The sequence below is a fragment of the Mustelus asterias genome, unplaced genomic scaffold (genome assembly GCF_964213995.1).
Source record: "Mustelus asterias unplaced genomic scaffold, sMusAst1.hap1.1 HAP1_SCAFFOLD_1389, whole genome shotgun sequence".
Taxonomy (NCBI): Eukaryota; Metazoa; Chordata; class Chondrichthyes; order Carcharhiniformes; family Triakidae; genus Mustelus; species Mustelus asterias.
The window spans coordinates 10070-31938 of NW_027591334.1; the positions used below are offsets into that span (position 1 = coordinate 10070).

Consider the following 21869-nt stretch of genomic DNA (forward strand, 5'->3'; position numbering starts at 1 on the left):
ACTGTTAACTCTTTGGAAGTTAGTTTTCCTCTCAATCCCAAAGACCGACTGACGAATTTCCACTGCACCCCTCGCCAACTTTTGAAAGGTTCATTAGACTTTTAATTCCAGATTTTTATTGAATTCAAATTTCACCATCTGCAGTGGTGGGATTTGAACCCGGGTCCACAGAGCATTACCCTGGCTCCTCTGGATTACTAGTCCAGTGACAATACCACCACGCCACCGCCTGCCCCATCACTGGTCTTGTATCTCCAGAAAATGCAAGGCTGAGGGGGTGACCTTAAGAGAATAAGAAGGGGTCTGATAGGGTAGACGTAGTTACAGTCTCTTGATATGAATCAACCCAGAAACCTGGAGGTCAGTCGCACGACATTTGCAGAATAAGAGACAAAAAAAAATCATAGACCAAATGAAAACCAGAAGTTTAGCAAGTGAAAAGTCCCTCAGCGCTGACCCTCTGACAGTGCAGCACTCCCTCAGCGCTGACCCTCTGACAGTGCGGCGCTCCCTCAGCACTGACCCTCTGACAGTGCGGCACTCCCTCAGCACTGACCCTCTGACAGTGCGGCACTCCCTCAGCACTGACCCTCTGACAGTGCGGCACTCCCTCAGTACTGACCCTCTGACAGTGCGGCACTCCCTCAGCATTGACCCTCTGACAGTGCGGCGCTCCCTCAGCACTGACCCTCTGACAGTGCGGCACTCCCTCAGCACTGACCCTCTGACAGTGTGGCACTCCCTCAGCACTGACCCTCTGACAGTGCGGCGCTCCCTCAGCACTGACCCTCTGACAGTGCGGCGCTCCCTCAGCACTAACCCTCTGACAGTGCGGCACTCCCTCAGCACTGACCCTCTGACAGTGCGGCGCTCCCTCAGCACTGACCCTCTGACAGTGTGGCACTCCCTCAGTACTGACCCTCTGTCAGTGCGGGCACTCCCTCAGTACTGACCCTCTGACAGTGCAGCACTCCCTCAGCACTGACCCTCTGACAGTGCGGCACTCCCTCAGCACTGACCCTCTGACAGTGTGGCACTCCCTCAATGTCAATCTGGTTGTTCTCATGACTGTTCCAAGCAGCTTAACTAGATGCTAAAATGAATGCTGCAGAGTGCCTGCATATCTTGTTATATGTGTGTGTATGTGTATATTTGTGTGACTGTACCTGTAGGTGTGTGTGCCTATGTCTGTCTGTGAATATGTATGTTTGTGTGTATGTCTGTGTGAGTGTGTGAGACTATGTGTGTGTGTGTATGTGTGTGAGAGAGTGTGTGTGTCTGTGTGAGAGTCTGTGTGTGTGTCTGTGTGTGAGTGTATGTGTGTGTGTGAGAGTCTGTGTGTGTAAGTGTGAGAGTCTGTGTGAGTGTGTGTGTGAGAGAGTCTGTGTGAGTGTGAGAGTGAGTCTGTGTGAGTGTGAATCTGTGAGAGTGTGTGTGACTGTGAGAGAGAGTCTGTGCGAGTGTGTGTGTGTGAGAGAGAGTCTGTGTGAGTGTGAGAATGAGTCTGAGTGTGTGTGTGGGAGTCTGTGTGTGTGTGTGTGTGAGGCTGTGTGAGTGTGTGTGTGAGAGAGTCTGTGTGAGTGTGAGAGTGAGTCTGTGTGAGTGTGAATCTGTGAGAGTGTGTGTGACTGTGAGAGAGAGTCTGTGCGAGTGTGTGTGTGTGAGAGAGAGTCTGTGTGAGTGTGAGAATGAGTCTGAGTGTGTGTGTGTGTGAGAGTCTGTGTGTGTGTGTGTGAGTGTGAGTGTGTGTGTGTGTGTGAGAGTCTGTGTGAGTGAGTGTGTGTGAGTGTGAGAATGAGTCTGAGTGTGTGTGTGAGAGTCTCTGTGTGTGTGTGTGAGTGTGTGTGTGTGTGTGAGAGTCTGTGTGTGTGAGAATGAGTCTGTGTGAGAGAGAGTCTGTGTGTGTGTGAGAGAGAGTCTGTGTGTGAGTGTGAGAGAGAGTCTGTGTGTGTGTGAGAGAGAGTCTGTGTGTGTGTGAGAGAGAGTGTGTGTGTGTGAGAGAGAGTCTGTGTGTGTGTGTGAGAGAGAGTCTGTGTGTGTGTGAGAGAGAGTGTGTGTGAGAGAGAGTCTGTGTGTGTGTGAGAGAGAGTGTGTGTGTGTGTGTGTGAGAGAGAGAGTCTGTGTGTGGGGCCCAGTTGATTTATCTGTCAATTGAATGACAAGTTAAAGACTTCAGAAGATCTAATCAAGGATCCAACCAGTTGATCAAATAAGCAGGGAACATTTAATCTCAGTCAATGATTATCTGATATCAATTTCTCTTCTTTATCGTAACAGCTGAGTGTTAAACTGCAAGAAATCTTTATCACAGTGGAAGGATTTGATGGGGCTGACATCGGGAAGATATTTCCACTGTGGGGGAGATCAGACTAAGGGTCTCCAATATGAGATAGTCAGTAATAAATCTGATAGGGAATGAGTGGAGAAAGAGTGGCATTGTACTCCAATCACTGGACTATGAATGTTGCTGGATTAGTAATCCAGCTGTAATCCACCGTGGGCGGCACGATGGCACAGTGGTTAGCACGGCTGCCTCACAGCGCCAGGGACCCGGGTTCGATTCCCAGCCTCGGGTCACTGTCTGTGTGGAGTTTGCACATTCTCCCCGTGTCTGCGTGGGTTTCCTCCGGGTGCCACGGTTTCCTCCCACACTCCAAAGATGTGCGGGTTAGGTGGATTGGCCATGCTAAATTGACCCTAGTGTCAGGGGGGTTAGTAGGGTGAATATGCAGGGTTACGGGGATAGGGCCTGGGTGGGATTGTAGTCGGTGCAGACTCGATGGGCCGAATGGCCTCCTTCTGCACTGTAGGGATTCTATGATACGGGTTCGACTCCCGCTAGGGCATCAGGTGGAATTAAAATCCAATAAATAAAATCAGGAATTGAAAGCGATTCTCAGTAACAGAGACCATGAAACCATCGTCAATTGTCATAAAACCCATCTGATTCACTAATGTCCCTTTAGGGACAGGCAATAAATGCCTGGCCTTGCCAGCGATGCCCAATGTCATGCGTTTCTGATGTGCAGAGAGGTTGGGCAAGGCCAGCGTCTGTCCATCCCTCATCGCCCCTTGATCCGAGTGGGGTGGCGTGGACCACCTGGGCAAACCTGGCTGGCATGGGGATGGCACACTGCCTTCCCGAAAGGACATTACTGAACCAGTTGGCAATTTTCTACCCCATATCTCACTGGTCACTTTTGACCAATACCAGGTACAGCAGGCAGTTAAGAAGGCAAATGGTATGTTGGCCTTTATAGTGAGGATTTGAGTATCGGAATATAGGAACGGCACGGTGGCACAGTGGTTAGCACCGCTGCCTCACAGCGCCAGGGACCCGGGTTCAATTCCAGCCTCGGGTCACTGTCCGTGTGGAGCCTGCACGTTCTCCCCGTGTCTGTGTGGGTTTCCACTGGGTGCTCTGGTTTCCTCCCACAGTCTAAAGATGTGTGGATTAGACGGATTGGCCGTGCCAAATTGTCCCTTAGTGTCAGGGGATTAGCAGGGTAAATGTGAGGGGTTACGGGAATAGGGCTTGGGTGGGGGTGTGGTCGGTGCAGACTCGATGGGCCGAATGGCCTCCTTCTGCACTGTGGGGATTCCATGAATAGAGATGTTTTACTGCAATATTACAGGGCATTGGTGAGGCCACACCTGGAGTATTGTGCGTAGTTTTGGTCTCCTTATCTGAGGAAGGATGTCCTTGCTATAGAGGGAGCGCAGCGAGGGTTTACCAGGCTGATTCCTGGGATGGCAGGTCTGTCGCATGAGGAGAGACTAAGTCGGTTAGGATGAGTTTAGAAGAGTGAGAAGGAATCTTATAGAAACTTACACAATTCTAACAGGGTTAGACAGGGTAGATTCAGAAAGAATGTTCCCGATGGTGGGGGAATCCAGAACTAAGGGTCATAGTTTGGGAATAAGGAGTGAGGTGAGGAGAAATTTCTTCACCCAGAGAGTGATGAGTGTGCAGAATTCACTCCCACAGAAAGTAGTTGAGGCCAAAACGTTGTGTGATTTCAAGAAGGAATTAGATATTGCTCTTGGGGCTAAAGGGATCGAGGGATATGGGGGGAAGGGGGGGTATCAGGATATTGAATTGGATGATCAGCCATGATCGTAATGAATGGCGGAGCAGGCTCGAAGGGCCGAATGGCCTCCTCCTGCTTCTATTTTCTGTGTTTCTATGTTAATTCCATGGCTGTTGCTGTGATAGGAAACTCATTACCTCCTTCTCACACGTGCTTTGCAAAAACAATCCCATCACCAATAAATAGAAAACATTCAAACATCTCCTTCGCGAGTTGGAACGAGATCACAATTTGGGAAATGGGGAACGCGAGGAAGGAAAAGCCATCTTCCGACAGCACGGAATTGAGAAAAAAAAGAGAGATGTTGTCGAAGCTTTTCATCTGGCACTCATCAGGACAAAGGCAGGAATGCCAAATTTGAAAAGGGAGAAAAGGGGGATGATTGTTTGGCTCTGATTCATCGAGGTGTTGCCACGGAGATTGCACCAGGGAGCTATTGGCCCTCTGTTTAATTTAAAACAAGTGCAATGCTTGGACATGTTCCTTTAGTCTGCAGAGGACAGGTCCTTGTGACTGAATATATGTAGCTCCGAGCCAGTCTAAGTGAGCCACATTGTGAACCCGACTGATAATCTTAAATTGTTTGTTAGTGTAAAATAGTGTAAAATTTGGGATGATGGTGTAGTTGGAATCTCGCTGGACTAGTAGTCCAGGGACCCGGCGAGACAGGTTCAAATCCCACCACGGAATTCGAGTTCGATAAATAAATGTGTGGTTTCCCCCTCTGGGCGTTCTGGTTTCCTCCCACAGTCCGCTGGTTAGGGTGCATTAGGCCGTGCTAAATTCTCCCTCAGCGTCGGCCGAACAGGCGCCCGGAGTGCGGCGACTGAAGGATTTTCACAGTAACTTCATTGCAGTGTTAACGTAAGCTGACTTGTGCCACTAATAAATAACCTTAAACCTGGAACTGACGGCTAGTACTCGGCAACGGTGACCATGACAGCTGTGATCGATTGTCATTATGCGGAGAAAGCGGGATTAGGCTATCGAGTTGGATGATCAGCCATGATTGTGATGAATGGCGGAACCGGCTCGAAGGGCCTCCTCCTGCTCCCATCTTCTACGTTTCTATAAAAATCCATCTGGTTCACTTTCAAGTCCCCTTGAGGGAAGGAAGTCTGCCGTCCTGACCCCGGTCTGGCCTACATGTGACTCCAGAGCCCACAGCCAATGTGGTGGGCTCTTAAAATGCCCTCTAAAATGGCTGACCGAGACGCTCAGATGAAAGGTCATTTAGGGACGGTCAACAGGTGCGGGCCTTGCCCAGCGCCGCCCGTGTAAATAAATAAATAAATAAACATTCGCGTTCAGATGAAAAGCTTCGATGCGAACTCCTTTTTTTTGAACAGCGACACTGACGGATAAGGTGTTTGATATAGCAATGGTTCTGAGCTGTAAGGGGGCGTTGCCCCCCTTATACCCAACGTTGCCGGACTGGCAGTGAGGGACGTCACTTATGGAGATAGTCAGCCTAGTCTTGACAGAATGTACAACAACGGGAGGGTATGGTCTCGGTTGGACACCGGAGGGGTCGACCCCTTCCCCAATATCCATCCCGAGAGGGTAGCTATGACGCGTGTAGGCTTTTGCCCGTGGACGTCAAGGGAAAGAGTTTGGCGTCGAGCATGTCCTTGTACTGAAGCTCGGGCATGACCATTCGCAAACATTTCTCCCTGCTGCTGCTGCTGTCGAGGTTGGGGTTGAGGTTGTAGCCCATGATCTGGGCTCGGCCGTACTGGAAGGGCTTGATGTTCTTGTCCTGGATTTGACTGGCCTCCACGGGCCTGCTGCCCTGGAGGCACAGGTCCTTCAGCCTCCTGCGCTTCTCCCGCAGCGCCAGGACGTCGCTGCTCATCCGCTGGGGGCCGTAGGCCTCCACCCTCCGCCAGAATGTCCGGTTGAAGTGCGCGTACAGCTTCCAGTCCAGCGAGTTCCAGGCCTTGGCCCGCTCCACCGTCTCGTCCGACAGCCGCCGCACCGTGATGTTGCTGCGGAAGTTCAGCTTGAAGGAGACCACGTCGTCCAGCTCCCAGCACAGGGCCTCCTTCAGCAGCACCATTGACTCGTCGAAGTACTCCGCCAGGAGGATGAGGTGGAAGGTGCTGCCAATCTCCTTGAGAACCAGCTCCACGTAGTCCTGGGTGTCGTTGGCGTTGTGGTCAAAGCCAAAATCGAACCACATCAGATTCCGGGCGTATTGGTTGCCCCGTTCCCGGGCGGCGTAGTAGCGCCAGGGCTCGCTCAGGAACTGCTCCAGCGACTCCACCTTCTTGAAGGCCATGCTTGAGCCCTTGTAGTAGGTGAAGGCGGACTCCGCCAGGGTCACCGGGTTTCTTAAGATCGAGAAGTAAAAGGTCCCCTTTGCCATCACTTTTTCGACCTGGGGAAGAGACAGGAAACAATGATTTCCGCTGCCGTCAGAGGGACGAAGGGAAGAAAGGAACCAAATTGGCGGTTTGGTGGACAGTGTGGTTAGCACTGCTGCCTCACAGTGGCAGGGGCCCGGATTCAATTCCGGCCTTGGGTCACTGTCTGTGTGGAGTTTGCACGTTCTCCCCGTGTCTGCGTGCATTTCCTCCGGGTGTTCCAGTTTCCTCCCAAAGTCCAAAGATGTGTAGGTTAGGTGGATTGGCCATGCTAAATTGCCCCTTAGTGTCCAAAGATGTGCAGGTTAGTGGATTGGCCATGCTAAATTGCCCATTAGTGTCCAAAGATGTGTGGGTTAGGGGGATTGGCCATGCTAATTCGCCCCCTGGTGTCCAAAGATGTGTGGGTTAGGGGGATTGGCCGTGCTAAATCGCCCCCTGGTGTCCAAAGATGTGCGGGTTAGTGGATTGGCCATGCTAAATTGCCCATTAGTGTCCAAAGATGTGCGGGTTAGGGGGATTGGCCAAGCTAAATTGCCCATTAATGTCCAAAGATGTGCAGGTTGGGTGGATTGGCCATGCTAAATTGTCCCTTAGTATCCAAAGATGTGCAGGTTAGATGGATTGGCCATGTTAAATCGCCCCCTGGTGTCCAAAGATGTGTGGGTTAGGGGGATTGGCCATGCTAAATTGTCCCTTAGTATCCAAAGATGTGCAGGTTAGATGGATTGGCCATGCTAAATTGCCCCTTAGTGTCAGGGGGATTAGCAGGATAAATACGTGGGGTTACGGAATAGGGCCTGGGTGGGATTGTTGTTGGTGCAGACTCGGTGGGCCAAAAGGCCTCTTTCTGCACTATAGGGATTCTGTGATCTGAGACTACAACGGGATGTTGATGAACTGGACCAGTGGGCTGAGGAATGGCAGATGGAGTTTAATTCAGATAAATGCGAGGTGTTGCATTTTGGTCAGACAAACCCAGGGCAGGACTTGCACAGGGCCCTGGGGAGTGTTGTTGGACAGAGAGACTATACCCCCCATGATTTTATAAACCTCTATAAGGTCACCCCTCATTCTCCTACTCTCCAAGGAAAAAAGAAGTCCCAGCCTATCCAACCTCTCCTTCTAGTTCGAATCTTCCAGTCTGGGTAACATCCTTGTCAATATTTTTTGCCCCCTTTCCAGTTTAATAACATCCTTCCTATGGCAGGGCGACCAGAATTGTCCGCAGTACCCCAAATGTGGCCGCACCAATGTCTTGTACAGTTGTAGCATAACGTACCAACTCCTGTACTCAGTACTCTGACCGATGAAGGCAAGTGTGTCAAACGCCTTCTTCACCACCCTGTTGACCTGTAGGATTTTACTTTATTTATCTGTTAGTGTCACAAGTAGGTTTATATTAACACTGCAATGAAGTTACTGTGAAAATCCCCCAGTCGCCACACTCCGGCGCCTGTTCGGGTAACACTGAGGGAGAATTTAGCACGGCCAATGCACCCTAACCGGCACGTCTTCTGGACTGTGGGAGGAAACCGGAGCACCCGGAGGAAACCCACACAGACACCGGGGGGGGAGAACGTGCAGACTCCGCACAGACAGTGACCCCAAGCCGGGAATCGAACCCGGGTCCCTGGCGCCGTGAGGCAGCAGTGCTAACCCGCTGTGCCATCATGGCTATCTAAATAATAAGAGTGAGATGAAATGGAAAGCTTTTCGAGAGACACAAGAACTAGAAGCAGGGGGAGGCCACCAGGTTCTTCAAGCCTGCCCCACCCTTCAATAAGATCATGGCTGATCTATTCCGGCCTCAACTCCTTCTCTGTGCCATTTTCCCCTCTATTCCTTGATCCATCAAATATTTATCTACCTCCACTTTAAATACTTCTAATGATCCAGCCTCTGGGGCAGAGAATCATAGATTGGTTACCACTATGGGTATTTGTACATATGTTACTCTTGTCACTGTTGGCCCTTCGGCCCAACTTGTTCCATGCCGCTCTTTTTTTTTAAACCCCTAAGCTAATCCCAATTGCCCGCATTTGGCCCATATCCCTCTATACCCATTGTACCCATGTAACTCTCTAAATGCCTTTTAAAAGACAAAATTGTACCCGCCTCTACTACTGCCTCTGGCAGCTCGTTCCAGACACTCACCATCCTCTGTGTGAAAGAATTGCCCCTCTGGACACTTTTGTATCTCTCCCCTCTCACCTTAAACCTATGCCCTCTAGTTTTAGACTCCCCTACCTTTGGGAAAAGATATTGACTATCTAGCTGATCTGTGCCCCTCATTATTTTATAGACCTCTATAAGGTCACCCCTCAGCCTCCTACGCTCCAGAGAAAAAAGTCCCAGTCTATCCAGCCTCTCCTTATAACTCAATCCATCAAGTCCCGGTAGCATCCCAGTAAATCTTTTCTGCACTCTTTCTAGTTTAATAATATCCTTTCTATAATAGGGTGACCAGAATTGTACACAGTATTCCAAGTGTGGCCTTACCAATGTCTTGTACAACTTCAACAAGACATTCCAACTCCTGTATTCAATGGTCTGACCGAAGAAACCAAGCATGCCGAATGCCTTCTTCACTACTCTGTCCACCTGTGACTCCACTTTCAAGGAGCTATGAACCTGTACCCCTAGATCTCTTTGTTCTGTAACTCTCCCCAATGCCCTACCATTAACTGAGTAAGTCCTGCCCTGGTTCAATGTACCAAAATCCATCACCTCGCATTTGTCTAAATTAAACTCCATCTGCCATTCGTCAGCCCACTGGCCCAATTGATCAAGATCGCGTTGCAATTGGAGATAACTTTCTTCACTGTCCACCATGCCACCAATCTTGGTGTCATCTGAAAACTTACTAACCATGCCTCCTATATTCTCATCCAAATCATTAATATAAATGACAAATAACAGTGGACCCAGCACTGATCCCTGAGGTGAGGGGGCGCGGGTGGCGGCGAGGGGGCGCGGGCGGCGGTGAGGGGCGCGGGCGGCGGGGAGTCATTACGAAAAGTTTCTCCTCAAATCTGCTGCGCCCTTACCTTAAATCTCTGCTCCCTGGTTACTGACCCCTCGACTAAGGGGAAAGGTTCCTTCCTATCCACCCCATCTGTGTCCCTCATAATTTTATACACCGCGATCAGGTCTCCCCCCCTCAGCCTTCTCTGCTCTGAGGAAAACAACCCTAGTCTATCCAGCCTCTCTCCGTAGGTGTAGGATAGGTGGATTGGCCATGCTAAATTGCCCTTAGTGTCCAAAGATATGCGGGTTAGGTGGATTGGCCATGCTAAATTGCCCCTTAGTGTCCAAAGATGTGCGGGTTAGGTGAATTGGCCATGCTAAATTGCCCCTTGATGTCCAAAGATATGCAGGTTAGGTGGATTGGTTATGCTAAATTGCCCCTTAGTGTCCAAAGATGTGCAGGTTAGGTGGATTGGCCATGCTAAATTGCCCCTTAGTGTCCAAAGATATGCGGGTTAGGTGGATTGGCCATGCTAAATTGCCCCTTAGTGTCCAAAGATGTGCGGGTTAGGTGAATTGGCCATGCTAAATTGCCCCTTGATGTCCAAAGATATGCAGGTTAGGTGGATTGGTTATGCTAAATTGCCCCTTAGTGTCCAAAGATGTGCAGGTTAGGTGGATTGGCCATGCTAAATTGCCCCTTAGTGTCCAAAGATGTGCAGGTTAGGTGGATTGGCCATGCTAAATTGTCCCTTAGTGTCCAAAGATGTGTGGGTTAGGTGGATTGGCCATGCTAAATTGCCCTTAGTGTCCAAAGATGTGCGGGTTAGGTGGATTGGCCATGCTAAATTGCCCCTTAGTGTCCAAAGATGTGCAGGTTAGGTGGATTGGCCATGCTAAATTGCCCCTTAGTGTTCAAAGATGTGCGGGTTAGGTGGATTGGCCATGCTAAATTGCCCCTTAGTGTCCAAAGATGTGCAGGTTAAGTGGATTGGCCATGCTAAATTGCCCCTTGATGTCCAAAGATATGCAGGTTAAGTGGATTGGCCATGCTAAATTGACCACAGTGCAAGGGGGATTAGCAGGGTAAATATGTGGAGTACAGGAATAGGGCCTGGGTGGGATTGTGGTCGGTGCAGGCTCGATGGGCCGAATGGCCTCCTTCTGCACTGTGGGGATTCTATTCTATGATAAGTTTCTATGAGATCCCCTCTCACTCTTCTAAACTCCAGTTTGTTAACTTTGAAGACTTCGATCAGTTCACCCCCACCCTACTCCTTCTGCCCCTAACCTCCACACCATTCCCCTGCCCCCCCGCCAGAGCCACTTTTCTCTGGGGTAACGGGCGCAGGACCTGCGCACGTTCCTTTACCTGCGGTCGGAAGAACCTCATGTGGTTGCAGATGATGTGGTACTCCTGCGTTTTAAGCGGACTGTAAAACTTAATCTTCCTGGTGCTGAAGAGGAAGGGGTAACCAAACTGGTAGGAGTTGGGGAGGGCGAACGTTAGGTTCCTCGCCTCCCCGAACCGGTACAGAATGTTGAGGATGGTGCTGCTGGCTGTCTTGTGCGTCTTGAGGAACATCACGTGGGTCTTGGGCTGACAGGGTTTCCGTGGGACCCCTTCGTCCTGGGGGATCACACTCAAAACCGGCGTCTGGTCGGGCTGGCTGGACGTTACCCTGGAGAAAGAGAGCAGCAATTAAAAAGTCAACCGGTGTCAGCAAACCACTCCGGCAACATGGCTTTCAACAGCGTTACACCAAAAATTGACCAGAGTCAGAGGGGAGGGTCGAAAACCCAGACACAAATGCCTTTCTTGACAGTTGGTTTGTTTCCACAATACAGCCAGGGCGACAGGGTGGGCACAGTGGTTAGCACCGCCGCTTCAGAGCGCCAGAGACCTGGGTTCGATTCTCCCTCAGCACTGACCCTCTGACAGTGCGGCACTCCCTCAGCACTGACCCTCTGACAGTGCGGCACTCCCTCAGCACTGACCCTCTGACAGTGCGGCGCTCCCTCAGCACTGACCCTCTGACAGTGCGGCGCTCCCTCAGCACTGACCCTCCGCCAGTGCGGCACTCCCTCAGCACTGACCCTCTGACAATGCGGCACTCCCTCAGCACTGACCCTCTGACAGTGCGGCACTCCCTCAGTACTGACTCTCTGACAGTGCGGCACTCCCTCAGCACTGACCCTCTGACAGTGCGGCACTCCCTCAGTACTGGCTCTCTGACAGTGCGGCACTCCCTCAGCACTGACCCTCTGACAGTGCGGCACTCCCTCAGCACTGACCCTCTGACAGTGCGGCACTCCCTCAGCACTGACTCTCTGACAGTGCGGCACTCCCTCAGTACTGGCTCTCTGACAGTGCGGCACTCCCTCAGCACTGACCCTTTGAAGTGCAGCACTCCCTCAGTACTGACCCTCTGACAGTGCGGCGCTCCCTCAGCACTGACCCTCCGCCAGTGTGACACTCCCTCAGTACTGACCCTCTGACAGTGCAGCACTCCCTCAGTACTGACCCTCTGACAGTGCAGCACTCCCTCAGTACTGACCCTCTGACAGTGCAGCACTCCCTCAGTACTGACCCTCTGACAGTGCGGCACTCCCTCAGCACTGACCCTCTGACAGTGCGGCACTCACTCAGTACTGACCCTCTGACAGTGCGGCACTCCCTCAGTACTGACCCTCTGACAGTGCGGCACTCCCTCAGTACTGACCCTCTGACAGTGCGGCACTCCCTCAGTACTGACCCTTTGAAGTGCGGCACTCCCTCAGTACTGACCCTCTGACAGTGCGGCGCTCCCTCAGCACTGACCCTCCGCCAGTGTGACACTCCCTCAGTACTGACCCTCTGACAGTGCAGCACTCCCTCAGTACTGACCCTCTGACAGTGCAGCACTCCCTCAGTACTGACCCTCTGACAGTGCAGCACTCCCTCAGTACTGACCCTCTGACAGTGCGGCGCTCCCTCAGCACTGACCCTCTGACAGTGCGGCACTCCCTCAGCACTGACCCTCTGACAGTGCAGCGCTCCCTCAGCATGGTGGCACAGTGAGTAGCACTGCTGCCTCACAGCGCCAGGGACCTGGGTTCAATTCCCGGCTTGGGTCGCTGTCTGTGTGGAGTTTGCGCGTTGCCCCCGTGTCTGCGTGGGTTCCCTCCGGGTGCTCCGGTTTCCTCCCACAATACGAAAGACTTGCATTGGCCATGCTAAATTCTCCCTCAGTGCACCCAAACAGGCGCGGATTGGGGCGACTAGGTGATTTTTACAGTAACTTAATGTTAATGTATGCTTGTGACACTAATAAATAAACTTTAAAAGAAAACAGGCGCAAATCCCTTTCCTGACACTTGGTTTGTCTACAGGATACAGCTTTGTATGTGTCTATCTCCTGCCGACTCACCCAGTGTCCCAGTGGTCTCTCTTTTTTGTAGCTAAAGTACTTTATCCATCAATGTAATTCACTTTGGTAATACAATTAACATGACATTAACATTAGGGGAGGTTGATGGTCTAGTGGTATTATCGCTGGGTTATTAATCCAGAAACTCCACTCAGTGGTGTGCCCCAGGGATCTGTTCTGGGACCCTTGCTGTTTGTCATTTTCATGAATGACCTGGATGAGGAAGCGGAGGGATGGGTTGGTCAGTTTGCCGACGACACGAAGGTTGGTGGGGTTGTGGATAGTCTGGAGGGATGTCAGAAGTTACAGAGGGACATAGATAGGATGCAAGACTGGGCGGAGAAGTGGCAGATGGACTTCAACCCAGATAAATGCGTAGTGGTCCATTTTGGCAGGTCAAATGGGATGAAGGAGTATAATATAAAGGGGAAGACTCTTAGTACGGTAGAGGATCAGAAGGACCTTGGGGTCCGGGTCCTTAGGACTCTAAAATCGGCCCCGCAGTGGAGGAGGTGGTTAAGAAGGCGTATGGTGTGCTAGCCTTTATCAGTCGAGGGATTGAGTTTCGGAGTCCGGGGATAATGATGCAGCTATATAAGACCCTCGTCAGACCCCACTTGGAGTACTGTGCTCAGTTCTGGTCGCCTCATTACAGGAAGGATGTGGAAAAGATTGAAAGGGTGCAGAGAAGATTTACAAGGATGTTGCCTGGAATGAGTGGCATGCCATATGAGGATAGGCTGAGGGAGCTCGGTCTTTTCTCCTTGGAGAGACGTAGGATGAGAGGAGACCTAATAGAGGTGTATAAGATGTTGAGAGGCATGGATCGGGTGGACTCTCAGAGGCTTTTTCCCAGGGTGGAAATGGCTGCTATGAGAGGACACAGGTTTAAGGTGCTGGGGGGTAGGTACAGGGGAAATGTTAGGGGGAAGTTTTTCACTCAGAGGGTGGTGGGCGAGCGGAATCGGCTGCCGTCAGTGGTGGTGGAGGCAAACTCAATAGGGTCTTTTAAGAGACTCCTGGATGAGTACATGGGACTTAATAGGATGGAGAGTTATAGGTAGGCCTAAAAGGTAGGGATATGTTCGGCACAACTTGTGGGGCCGAAGGGCCTGTTTTGTGCTGTAGTTTTCTATGTTTCTATGTTCCATGGACCCGGGTTTGAATTCCGCCACAGCAGATGGTGGAATTTGAATTCAATTTTTCAAAAATCTTGAATTAAGAATTTACTGATGACCCATTGTCGGAAAAACCCATCTGGTTCACTCATGGTCTTTAGGGAAGGAAATCTGCCGTCCTTACCCCGGTCTGGCCTACATGTGACTCCAGAGCCCACAGCCAATGTGGTTGACTCTCAACTGCCCTCTGAGCAAGAGTAACCAGGGATGGGCAATAAACGCAGGCCCAGCCAGTCACACCCCACAAAAGAATGTAAAACATGCACAACACAGAAACAGGCCAGTGGGCAAAATGGACAACTGGTCCATGTTGGTGTTTCTGTTCTTCATGAGCCTCCACCTACCCAACCTCATCTCTCCCCACTGGCACACCTTTCTATTCCTTACTCAAGTCGAAAGGAATTCTTTTTGATTCATTCATGGGACATGGGCATCGCTGACTGGCCAACGTTTTAATGCCCATCCCTGGTTGCCCAACGGCATTCTTCCTCAGGGCTGGCATGGTGGCACAGTGGGTTGGCACTGCTGCGTCACAGCATCAGGGACACGTGTTCGATTCCAGCCTTGGGTCACTGCCTGTGCGGAGTTCGCATGTACTCCCCGTGTCTGCGTGGGTCTCCTCCGGGTGCTCCGGTTTCCTCCCACACTCCAATGATGTGTGGGTTAGGTGGATTGGCCGTGCTAAATTGCCCCTTAATGTCCAAAGATGTGTAGGTTATGTGTATTGGCCATGCTAAATTGCCCCTTAGTGTCCAAAGATATGTGAGTTAGGTGGATTGGCCATGCTAAATTGCCCCTTAGTGTTCAAAGATGTGTAGATTAGGTGGATTGGCCGTGCTAAATTGCATCCTTAGTGTCCAAAAATGTGCAGGTTAGGTGGATTGGGCATACTAAATTGTCCCTTAATGTCCAAAGATGAATGGGTTAGGTGGATTGGCCATGCTAAATTGCCCCTTAGTGTCCAAAGATCTGAAGGTTAGGTGGATTGGCCATGCTAAATTGCCTCTTAGTGTCCAAAGGTGATAGTAGGTAGATTGGCCATGCTAAATTGCCCCTTAGTGTACAAAGATGTGCAGGTTAGGTGGATTGGCCATGCTAAATTGCCCCTTAGTGTCCAAAGATGTTCAGGTTAGGGGGATTGGCCATGCTAAATTGCTCCTTAGTGTCCAAAGATGTACAGGTTAGGTGGATTGGCCATGCTAAATTGCCCCTTAGTATCCAAAGATGTGCAGGTTAGGTGGATTGGCCATGCTAAATTGCCCCTTAGTGTCCAAAGGTGATAGTAGGTAGATTGGCTATCCATTGATCAATGGATTTAAGAGGGTTGATTGAGAGAAACTATTTCCTCTGTTGGTCGGTAAGTCTGGAAGAAGATGTGGGGGATCTTAAAATGTGAAGCAGGCCGTTGTGGAGGTTGGAACTGAGATTGATTCTCTATCAGTGGGTTGTGAGGTAGGCTTGTGGAGTTAAAATACAGATCAGCCATGATCAAACTGGTGTAGATTCAAGGGGCTGAATGGCCTCCTGTTGTTCCCACGTTCCTTTGTCAGCGTTGTTTAGCGACATTGCAATGTGATGCTGTAACTAAGATCTGAATTATGTAACAGTCAACGTGGAATACCAAAATACCGCAGATGCTGGAATCTGAAACCAAAACAGAAAAAGCTGGAAAATCTCAGCAGGTCTGACAGCATCTGTGGAGAGAGAATTGGGCCAACGTTTCGAGTCTGGATGACCCAGGCCTTCCTGTTGCTTGTCAATTCAACACACCACCCTGCTCTCCTGCCCTCATGTCCATCTTTGGCCTTTTGCAATGCTCCAGCGAACCCCAACGCAAACTGATGGAACCACACCACGTCTTCCTACAGCCTTCTGGACTGGACATCGAGTTCAACTACTTCTGAGTATGTATTCTCCCCTCCACCTTCACCCCATTTCATAGAATCCAAAGAGTCCCAACTGTACAGAAGGTGGCCATTAAGCCCATCGAGTCTGCACTGACAACTATCTCACCCAGGCCCTATTCTTGTAACCCCATGTAATCCCCCTAAAACAAAGAGGCAATCCCACCCAGGACTGGTTCCCGTAACCCCAAGTATTTACCCCGCTAATCCACCTAACCTATACATCTTTGGACACTAAGGGGCAATTTAGCATGGCCAATCCACCTAACCTGCACATCTTTGGACACTAAGGGGCAATTTAGCATGGCCAATCCACCTAACCTGCACATCTTTGGACACTAAGGGGCAATTTAGCATGGCCAATCCACCTAACCTGCACATCTTTGGACACTAAGGGGCAATTTAGCATGGCCAATCCGCCTAACCTGAACATCTTTGCACACTAAGGGGCAATTTAGCATGGCCAATCCACCTAACCCGCACATCTTTGGACACTAAGGGGCAATTTAGCATGGCCAATCCACCTAACCTGCACATCTTTGGACACCTCGGGGCAATTTAGCATGGCCAATCCACCTAACCCGCTCATCTTTGGACACTAAGGGGCAATTTAGCATGGCCAATCCGCCTAACCTGAACATCTTTGCACACTAGGGGGCAATTTAGCATGGCCAATCCACCTAACCCGCACATCTTTGGACACTAAGGGGTAATTTAGCACGGCCAATCCACCTAACCCGCACATCTTTGGACACTAAGGGGCAATTTAGCATGGCCAATCCACCTAACCTGCACATCTTTGGACACCTCGGGGCAATTTAGCACGGCCAATCCACCTAACCCGCACATCTTTGGACACTAAGGGGCAATTTAGCATGGCCAATCCACCTAACCTGAACATCTTTGGACACTAAGGGGCAATTTAGCATGGCCAATCCACCTAACCCGCACATCTTTGGACTTGTGGGAGGAAACCGGAGCGGCCGGAGGAAACCTATGCAGACACGGGGAGAACGTGCAGACTCCGCACAGACAGTGACCCGAGGCCGGAATCGAACCCGGGTCCCTGCCGCTGTGAGGCAGCAGTGCAGCTAACCGCCCTATTTCCATTTATTTTGTTTCATTTCTTCTATTCATCTCATTCGTCCATTTTTAATCGCCCTTCATCCTCACTTCCATTTTCCCGCTTCTCCATTCTCGTTCTCCATCTTGCCCCCAAACCCCACCCCCCCCTCCCCCCACCCCTCACTTCAGGGCAACTGCCACATTCCTCGGGCAGTCCCTGAACAAGCTGTACCTCTGTTCTGCCGTTCACACACATTCCGACCACTTAATGGACGCTTTTAGCACCATCATCATTCACATTTCCTTTGTCCAGTTACAGCCCCCTGGCCACCCTTGTCGTATAAATCTTGTCTGATTTTCTTTGCTCTTCGCCCTGACGAAGGGTCATCCAGACTCGAAACGTTGGCTCTATTCTCTCTCCACAGATGCCGTCAGGCCTGCTGGGATTTTCTGTTTGTGTTGTCGAGTAGCAAACCACCATTTTCAACTAAGCTAAGTACTTCACCTTTGACCCTTTCCAGGAAGGTCCATTAACACGCACCAATGTTCAGAGCCCCGTATTTAAACAGTCGCTTGGTAGTACAGAACGTGGATGTTGTGGAAAAGAGAGACATGTCGCTGCAACTTGTACTCATTGGGACAAACACAAGAATGCCAAATTTCAAAGCCACAATGATTTTCAACAGGGGAAAAAAATCAGCCCCTTTTTTTTTGTCATTCTTTCATGGGATGTGGGCATCACTGGCAAGCCAGTATTGGGTTCCCGTCCCTAACTGCCCTTCAAATGTGCGGCTAGCTCAGCCTTTTCAGAGGGGGCTGTTACCAGTCTACCCACATGCCTGTGGATCTGGAGTCACATGTAGGCCAGACCTCAGCAAACGAATAAAAAAATTCCACCAAAAAAAGTCGCCACTCCAAAACATGGCTTTATATTCCAGATTTTAAGTTTAAGTTTACTTATTAGTGTCACGAGTAGGCTTACATTAACACTGCAATGAAGTTACTGTGAAAATCCCCTAGTCGCCACACTCCGGCGCCTGTTCGGGTAACAACTGAGGGAGAATTTAGCACAGCCGATGCACCCTAACCAGCACGTCTTCCGGACTGTGGGAGGAAACCGGAGCACCCGGAGGAAACCCACGCAGACACGGGGGAGAACGTGCAAACTCCGCACAGACAGTGACCCCAGCCGGGAATCGAACCCGGGTCCCTGGTGCTGTGAGGTAGCAGTGCTAACCCGCTGTGCCACCATGCCACCCCATTGTTAATTGAATTAAAATTCTGTCATGGCGGGATTCCAATTGGTACCACCAGGATTATTCACTTAAAAGACATTATCACCGCCACATCCCCCTTTTCTCTTATAAATGGTGGCGATCGCTCTGAAATTTGGTATTCTTCTGTTTGTCCCGATGAGTGGCAGATAAGGAAGCTCTGACAATACATCTCTCTTTTCCACAACATGTCGGACGCGGGTTCCGAAATTCCATACAACATTGAAGCAAAACGTAAAATGACCTTTTTTTGTCTGCGATCCCCAGAGTCTGGATGGCCAAACCGATCGCCATGAGGATCACCACAGTCATCCAGAGGACACTGAGTGTGCACCATTGCAGTAACCTCGGCTTCCTAAAAGAAGGAGGGTGTGTGTGTGAAAAAGCATACAGGAACATTCTTTCACCCGATCGATCCAGAGGAGACAACTTGCATTGACATGGCAACTTCCTTGGCCACAAGAGGACCCCCAGCTTTTGACATTCAAATGTTATCACCAGAAACGCTAAATTTGTGCACAGCAAGACCCCACTGTAATGACTTCAATCAGGCCTTTGAGGTTGGCCTGTTCGACTGCGAATTCCCCGATTAAGGGCCACGTTTTGTGTCTGAGGTTGCACTCCCGTTTTGTTGACCTCACAAACCTTTTATTAATGTTTTGTTCGCACTTCAGCCCCACGCTCCTGATCGACGGACACCCGATGCGGAGGAAGGGGGATGGTCGGGATGGCGACCTCCTCGTGAACCTGCTCCTGGGCCTGGCCAGGCGAGCCATCAACAGGTCCAGGCAGCGGGCGATCGATCGACGGGGCCGTCCGTCCTGACTGTCTGCCCCTCTACCGAGGCTACATTCGCGGCCAGATGTCCCTGGAGAGGGAGCATGCGGTGTCCACGGGCGCGGTTGATGCCTTCCGCGCCCGCTGGGCACCGCAGGGGCTGGGGTGCGTTATAGACCCCGATAACCACATTATGATTTAATGTTTTAAGTTTTCTTTCGACTTTGTTTTTTGTTAGGGCTGTTCCCCCTCCTTTTGGGGAACTGCCTCTGTTAATTTGTCCCTAAGTTAATTTGAGTTTGTTTATTTGGTTGGTGTTGAAAGATGTCCCTGATTAAGGGCCAAATTGATAGGCCAATCAGGGAGCCCAAGTACAAAGCAAGAGGCTCCCCGATTGGCCTATCAATTTGGCCCTGATCAGTAACATCTTTTATTGGTTTATATTCTAACAGGCCCACCTCAATTGCCTGATTAAAGTCATTACACCCACAAACAGCAATTTCATGTGAATTCATAGAATCAAAGAATCTCGACAGTGAAGAAGGAGGCCATTCAGCCCATCGAGCCAGCATCGACTCTCCGACAGAGCATCTTACCCTGGCCTTATTCCGGTAACCCCACGCATTTACCTTGCTAATCCCCCTAACATGCACATCTTTGGACACTAAGGGGCAATTTAGCATGGCCAATCCACCTAACCTGCACATCTCTGGACACTAAGGGGCAATTTAGCACGACCAATCCACCTAACAAGTACATCTTTGGACACTAAGGGGAAATTTAGCACGGCCAATCCACCTAACAAGTACATCTTTGGACACTAAGGGGCAATTTAGCATGGCCAATCCACCTAACCTGCACATCTCTGGACACTAAGGACAATTTAGCACGGCCAATCCACCTAACAAGTACATCTTTGGACACTAAGGGGAAATTTAGCATGGCCAATCCACCTAACCTGCACATCTTTAGACATAAGGGGCAATTTAGCATGGCCAATCCAGCTAACCTGCACATCTCTGGACACTAGGGGGCAATTTAGCGTGGCCAATCCACCTAACCTGCACATCTTTGGGCACTAAGGGGAAATTTAGCATGGCCAATCCACCTAACCTGCACATCTTTAGACATAAGGGGCAATTTAGCATGGCCAATCCACCTAACCTGCACATCTTTAGACATAAGGGGAAATTTAACATGGCCAATCCACCTAACCTGCACATCTTTGGAGTGTGGGAGGAAACCGGAGCACCCGGAGGAAACCCACGGGGAGAACGTGCAGACTCCACACAGACAGTGACCCAAGCCAGGAATCGAACCCACACTTATTGCTCCTAATTGGTGGCACAGTGGTTAGCACTGCTGCCTCACAGGCCTTGGGTGACCGTGTACTCCCCTATGTACTCTATGAACGGTATGTTTTGCCTTTTCACTGTATCCCAATACATTTGTTTCGATTTATTATTGTCACGTTCTGGGGCGGCAGGGTGGCAGAGTGGTTAGCACTGCTGCCTCACCGCGCCAGTGACCCAGGTTCAATTCTGGCCTCGGGTCACTGTCTGTGTGGAGTTTGCACATTTTCCCCGTGTCTGCGTGGGGTTCCTCCGAATGCTCCGGATTCCTCCCACACTCCAAAGATGTGCGGGTTAGGTTGATTGGCCATGATAAATTGCCACTTGGTGTCAGGGAGATTAGCAGGGTAAATATGTGGGGCTATGGGGCTGGGCAGGATTGTGGTCGATGCAGACTCGATGGGCCGAATGGCCTCCTACTGCACCGTAGGGATTCTATGACTCTATGACAAGTCAAGGGAGCTCAAATCTGCCTTGTCAGCTGAAATGCTGAGATCTTTATAATGAATATTGATTTGATTTATTATTGTCACATGTATTGGGATATAGTGAAAAGTATTGTTTCTTGCGCACTATACAGACAAAGCATACCGTTCATAGAGTACATAGGGGAGAAGGATTTGATTTATTATTGTCACATGTATTGGGATACAGTGAAAAGTATTGTTTCTTGCGCACTATACAGACAAAGCATACCGTTCATAGAGTACATAGGGGAGAAGGAAAGCAGAGGGTGCAGAATATAGTGTTACATGTGACAACAATAAATCAAATCAAACATGGCTGAATTCCTATCTCAAGCAACATTCCCGCAGTCTTCCAATACCCTCCGACACCTTTGGAGTCTAGAAATCTATCTACTTTCTCACATTCAGTGACAGGCCTCCACAGCTTTCTGCGGTAGAGAATTCCACAGGTTCACCTCCCTCTGAGTTAAGAATGTTTCTCCTTATGTCTTAAATGGCATACCCGTATCCTGAGACCGTGACCCCTTGTTCGAGACCCCTTCTGTTTATCTACATTCCAATCAATTTGCTGACTGCTTATCCATTCAGCAAGATTTGAATGACGAATGGAACACCTCTCCTACCAGTCAGGAGAGGGTGTTTATCAGTCACGCAGCGATTTTCCTTGTAAAATGAGTTGTGTTCAAATGTTAATAAGTCAGAAGGGAATTAATTGGAAGCGCACAAAGCTGCAATTTAGGAAGGTTTACTGTCTTTCCCAGTCTAATGGAGATCTCAAGGAGAAACGTCTTTACCCGGGGAGCATGTGGGACTCGCTCCCGCGGGGAGCGGGGAGAATGTGGGACTCGCTCCCGCGGGGAGTGGGGAGAATGTGGGACTCGCTCCCACGGGGAGTGGGGAGAATGTGGGACTCGCTCCCGCGGGGAGTGGGGAGAATGCGGGACTCGCTGCCACGGGGAGTGGGGAGAATGTGGGACCCGCTCGAGTGGGGAGAATGCGGGACCCGCTCGAGTGG

The 21869-nt window shown here is 50.3% G+C and overlaps 1 protein-coding gene across 6 annotated transcripts in view; it reads right to left on the reverse strand.

Annotated features, from left to right (window-relative positions):
• Positions 1 to 2139: 2139 nt before the first annotated feature.
• gal3st4 (galactose-3-O-sulfotransferase 4) overlaps positions 2140 to 21869 on the reverse strand; it is an 81876-nt gene continuing 62146 nt past the window's right edge. For 4 of the 6 annotated variants that reach the window (XM_078206257.1, XM_078206255.1, XM_078206258.1 and 1 more), the window contains 3 exons: positions 18503 to 18613; positions 10800 to 11109; positions 2140 to 6471 (listed from right to left, as the gene is read on the reverse strand). In XM_078206257.1, the coding sequence (XP_078062383.1) occupies positions 5659 to 6471; positions 10800 to 11109; positions 18503 to 18613 (1234 nt within the window). In that variant the 3' untranslated portion in view covers positions 2140 to 5658. The remainder of the gene's footprint in view (positions 6472 to 10799; positions 11110 to 18502; positions 18614 to 21869) is intronic. The other 2 variants (XM_078206259.1, XM_078206260.1) reach the window with 1 other exon arrangement.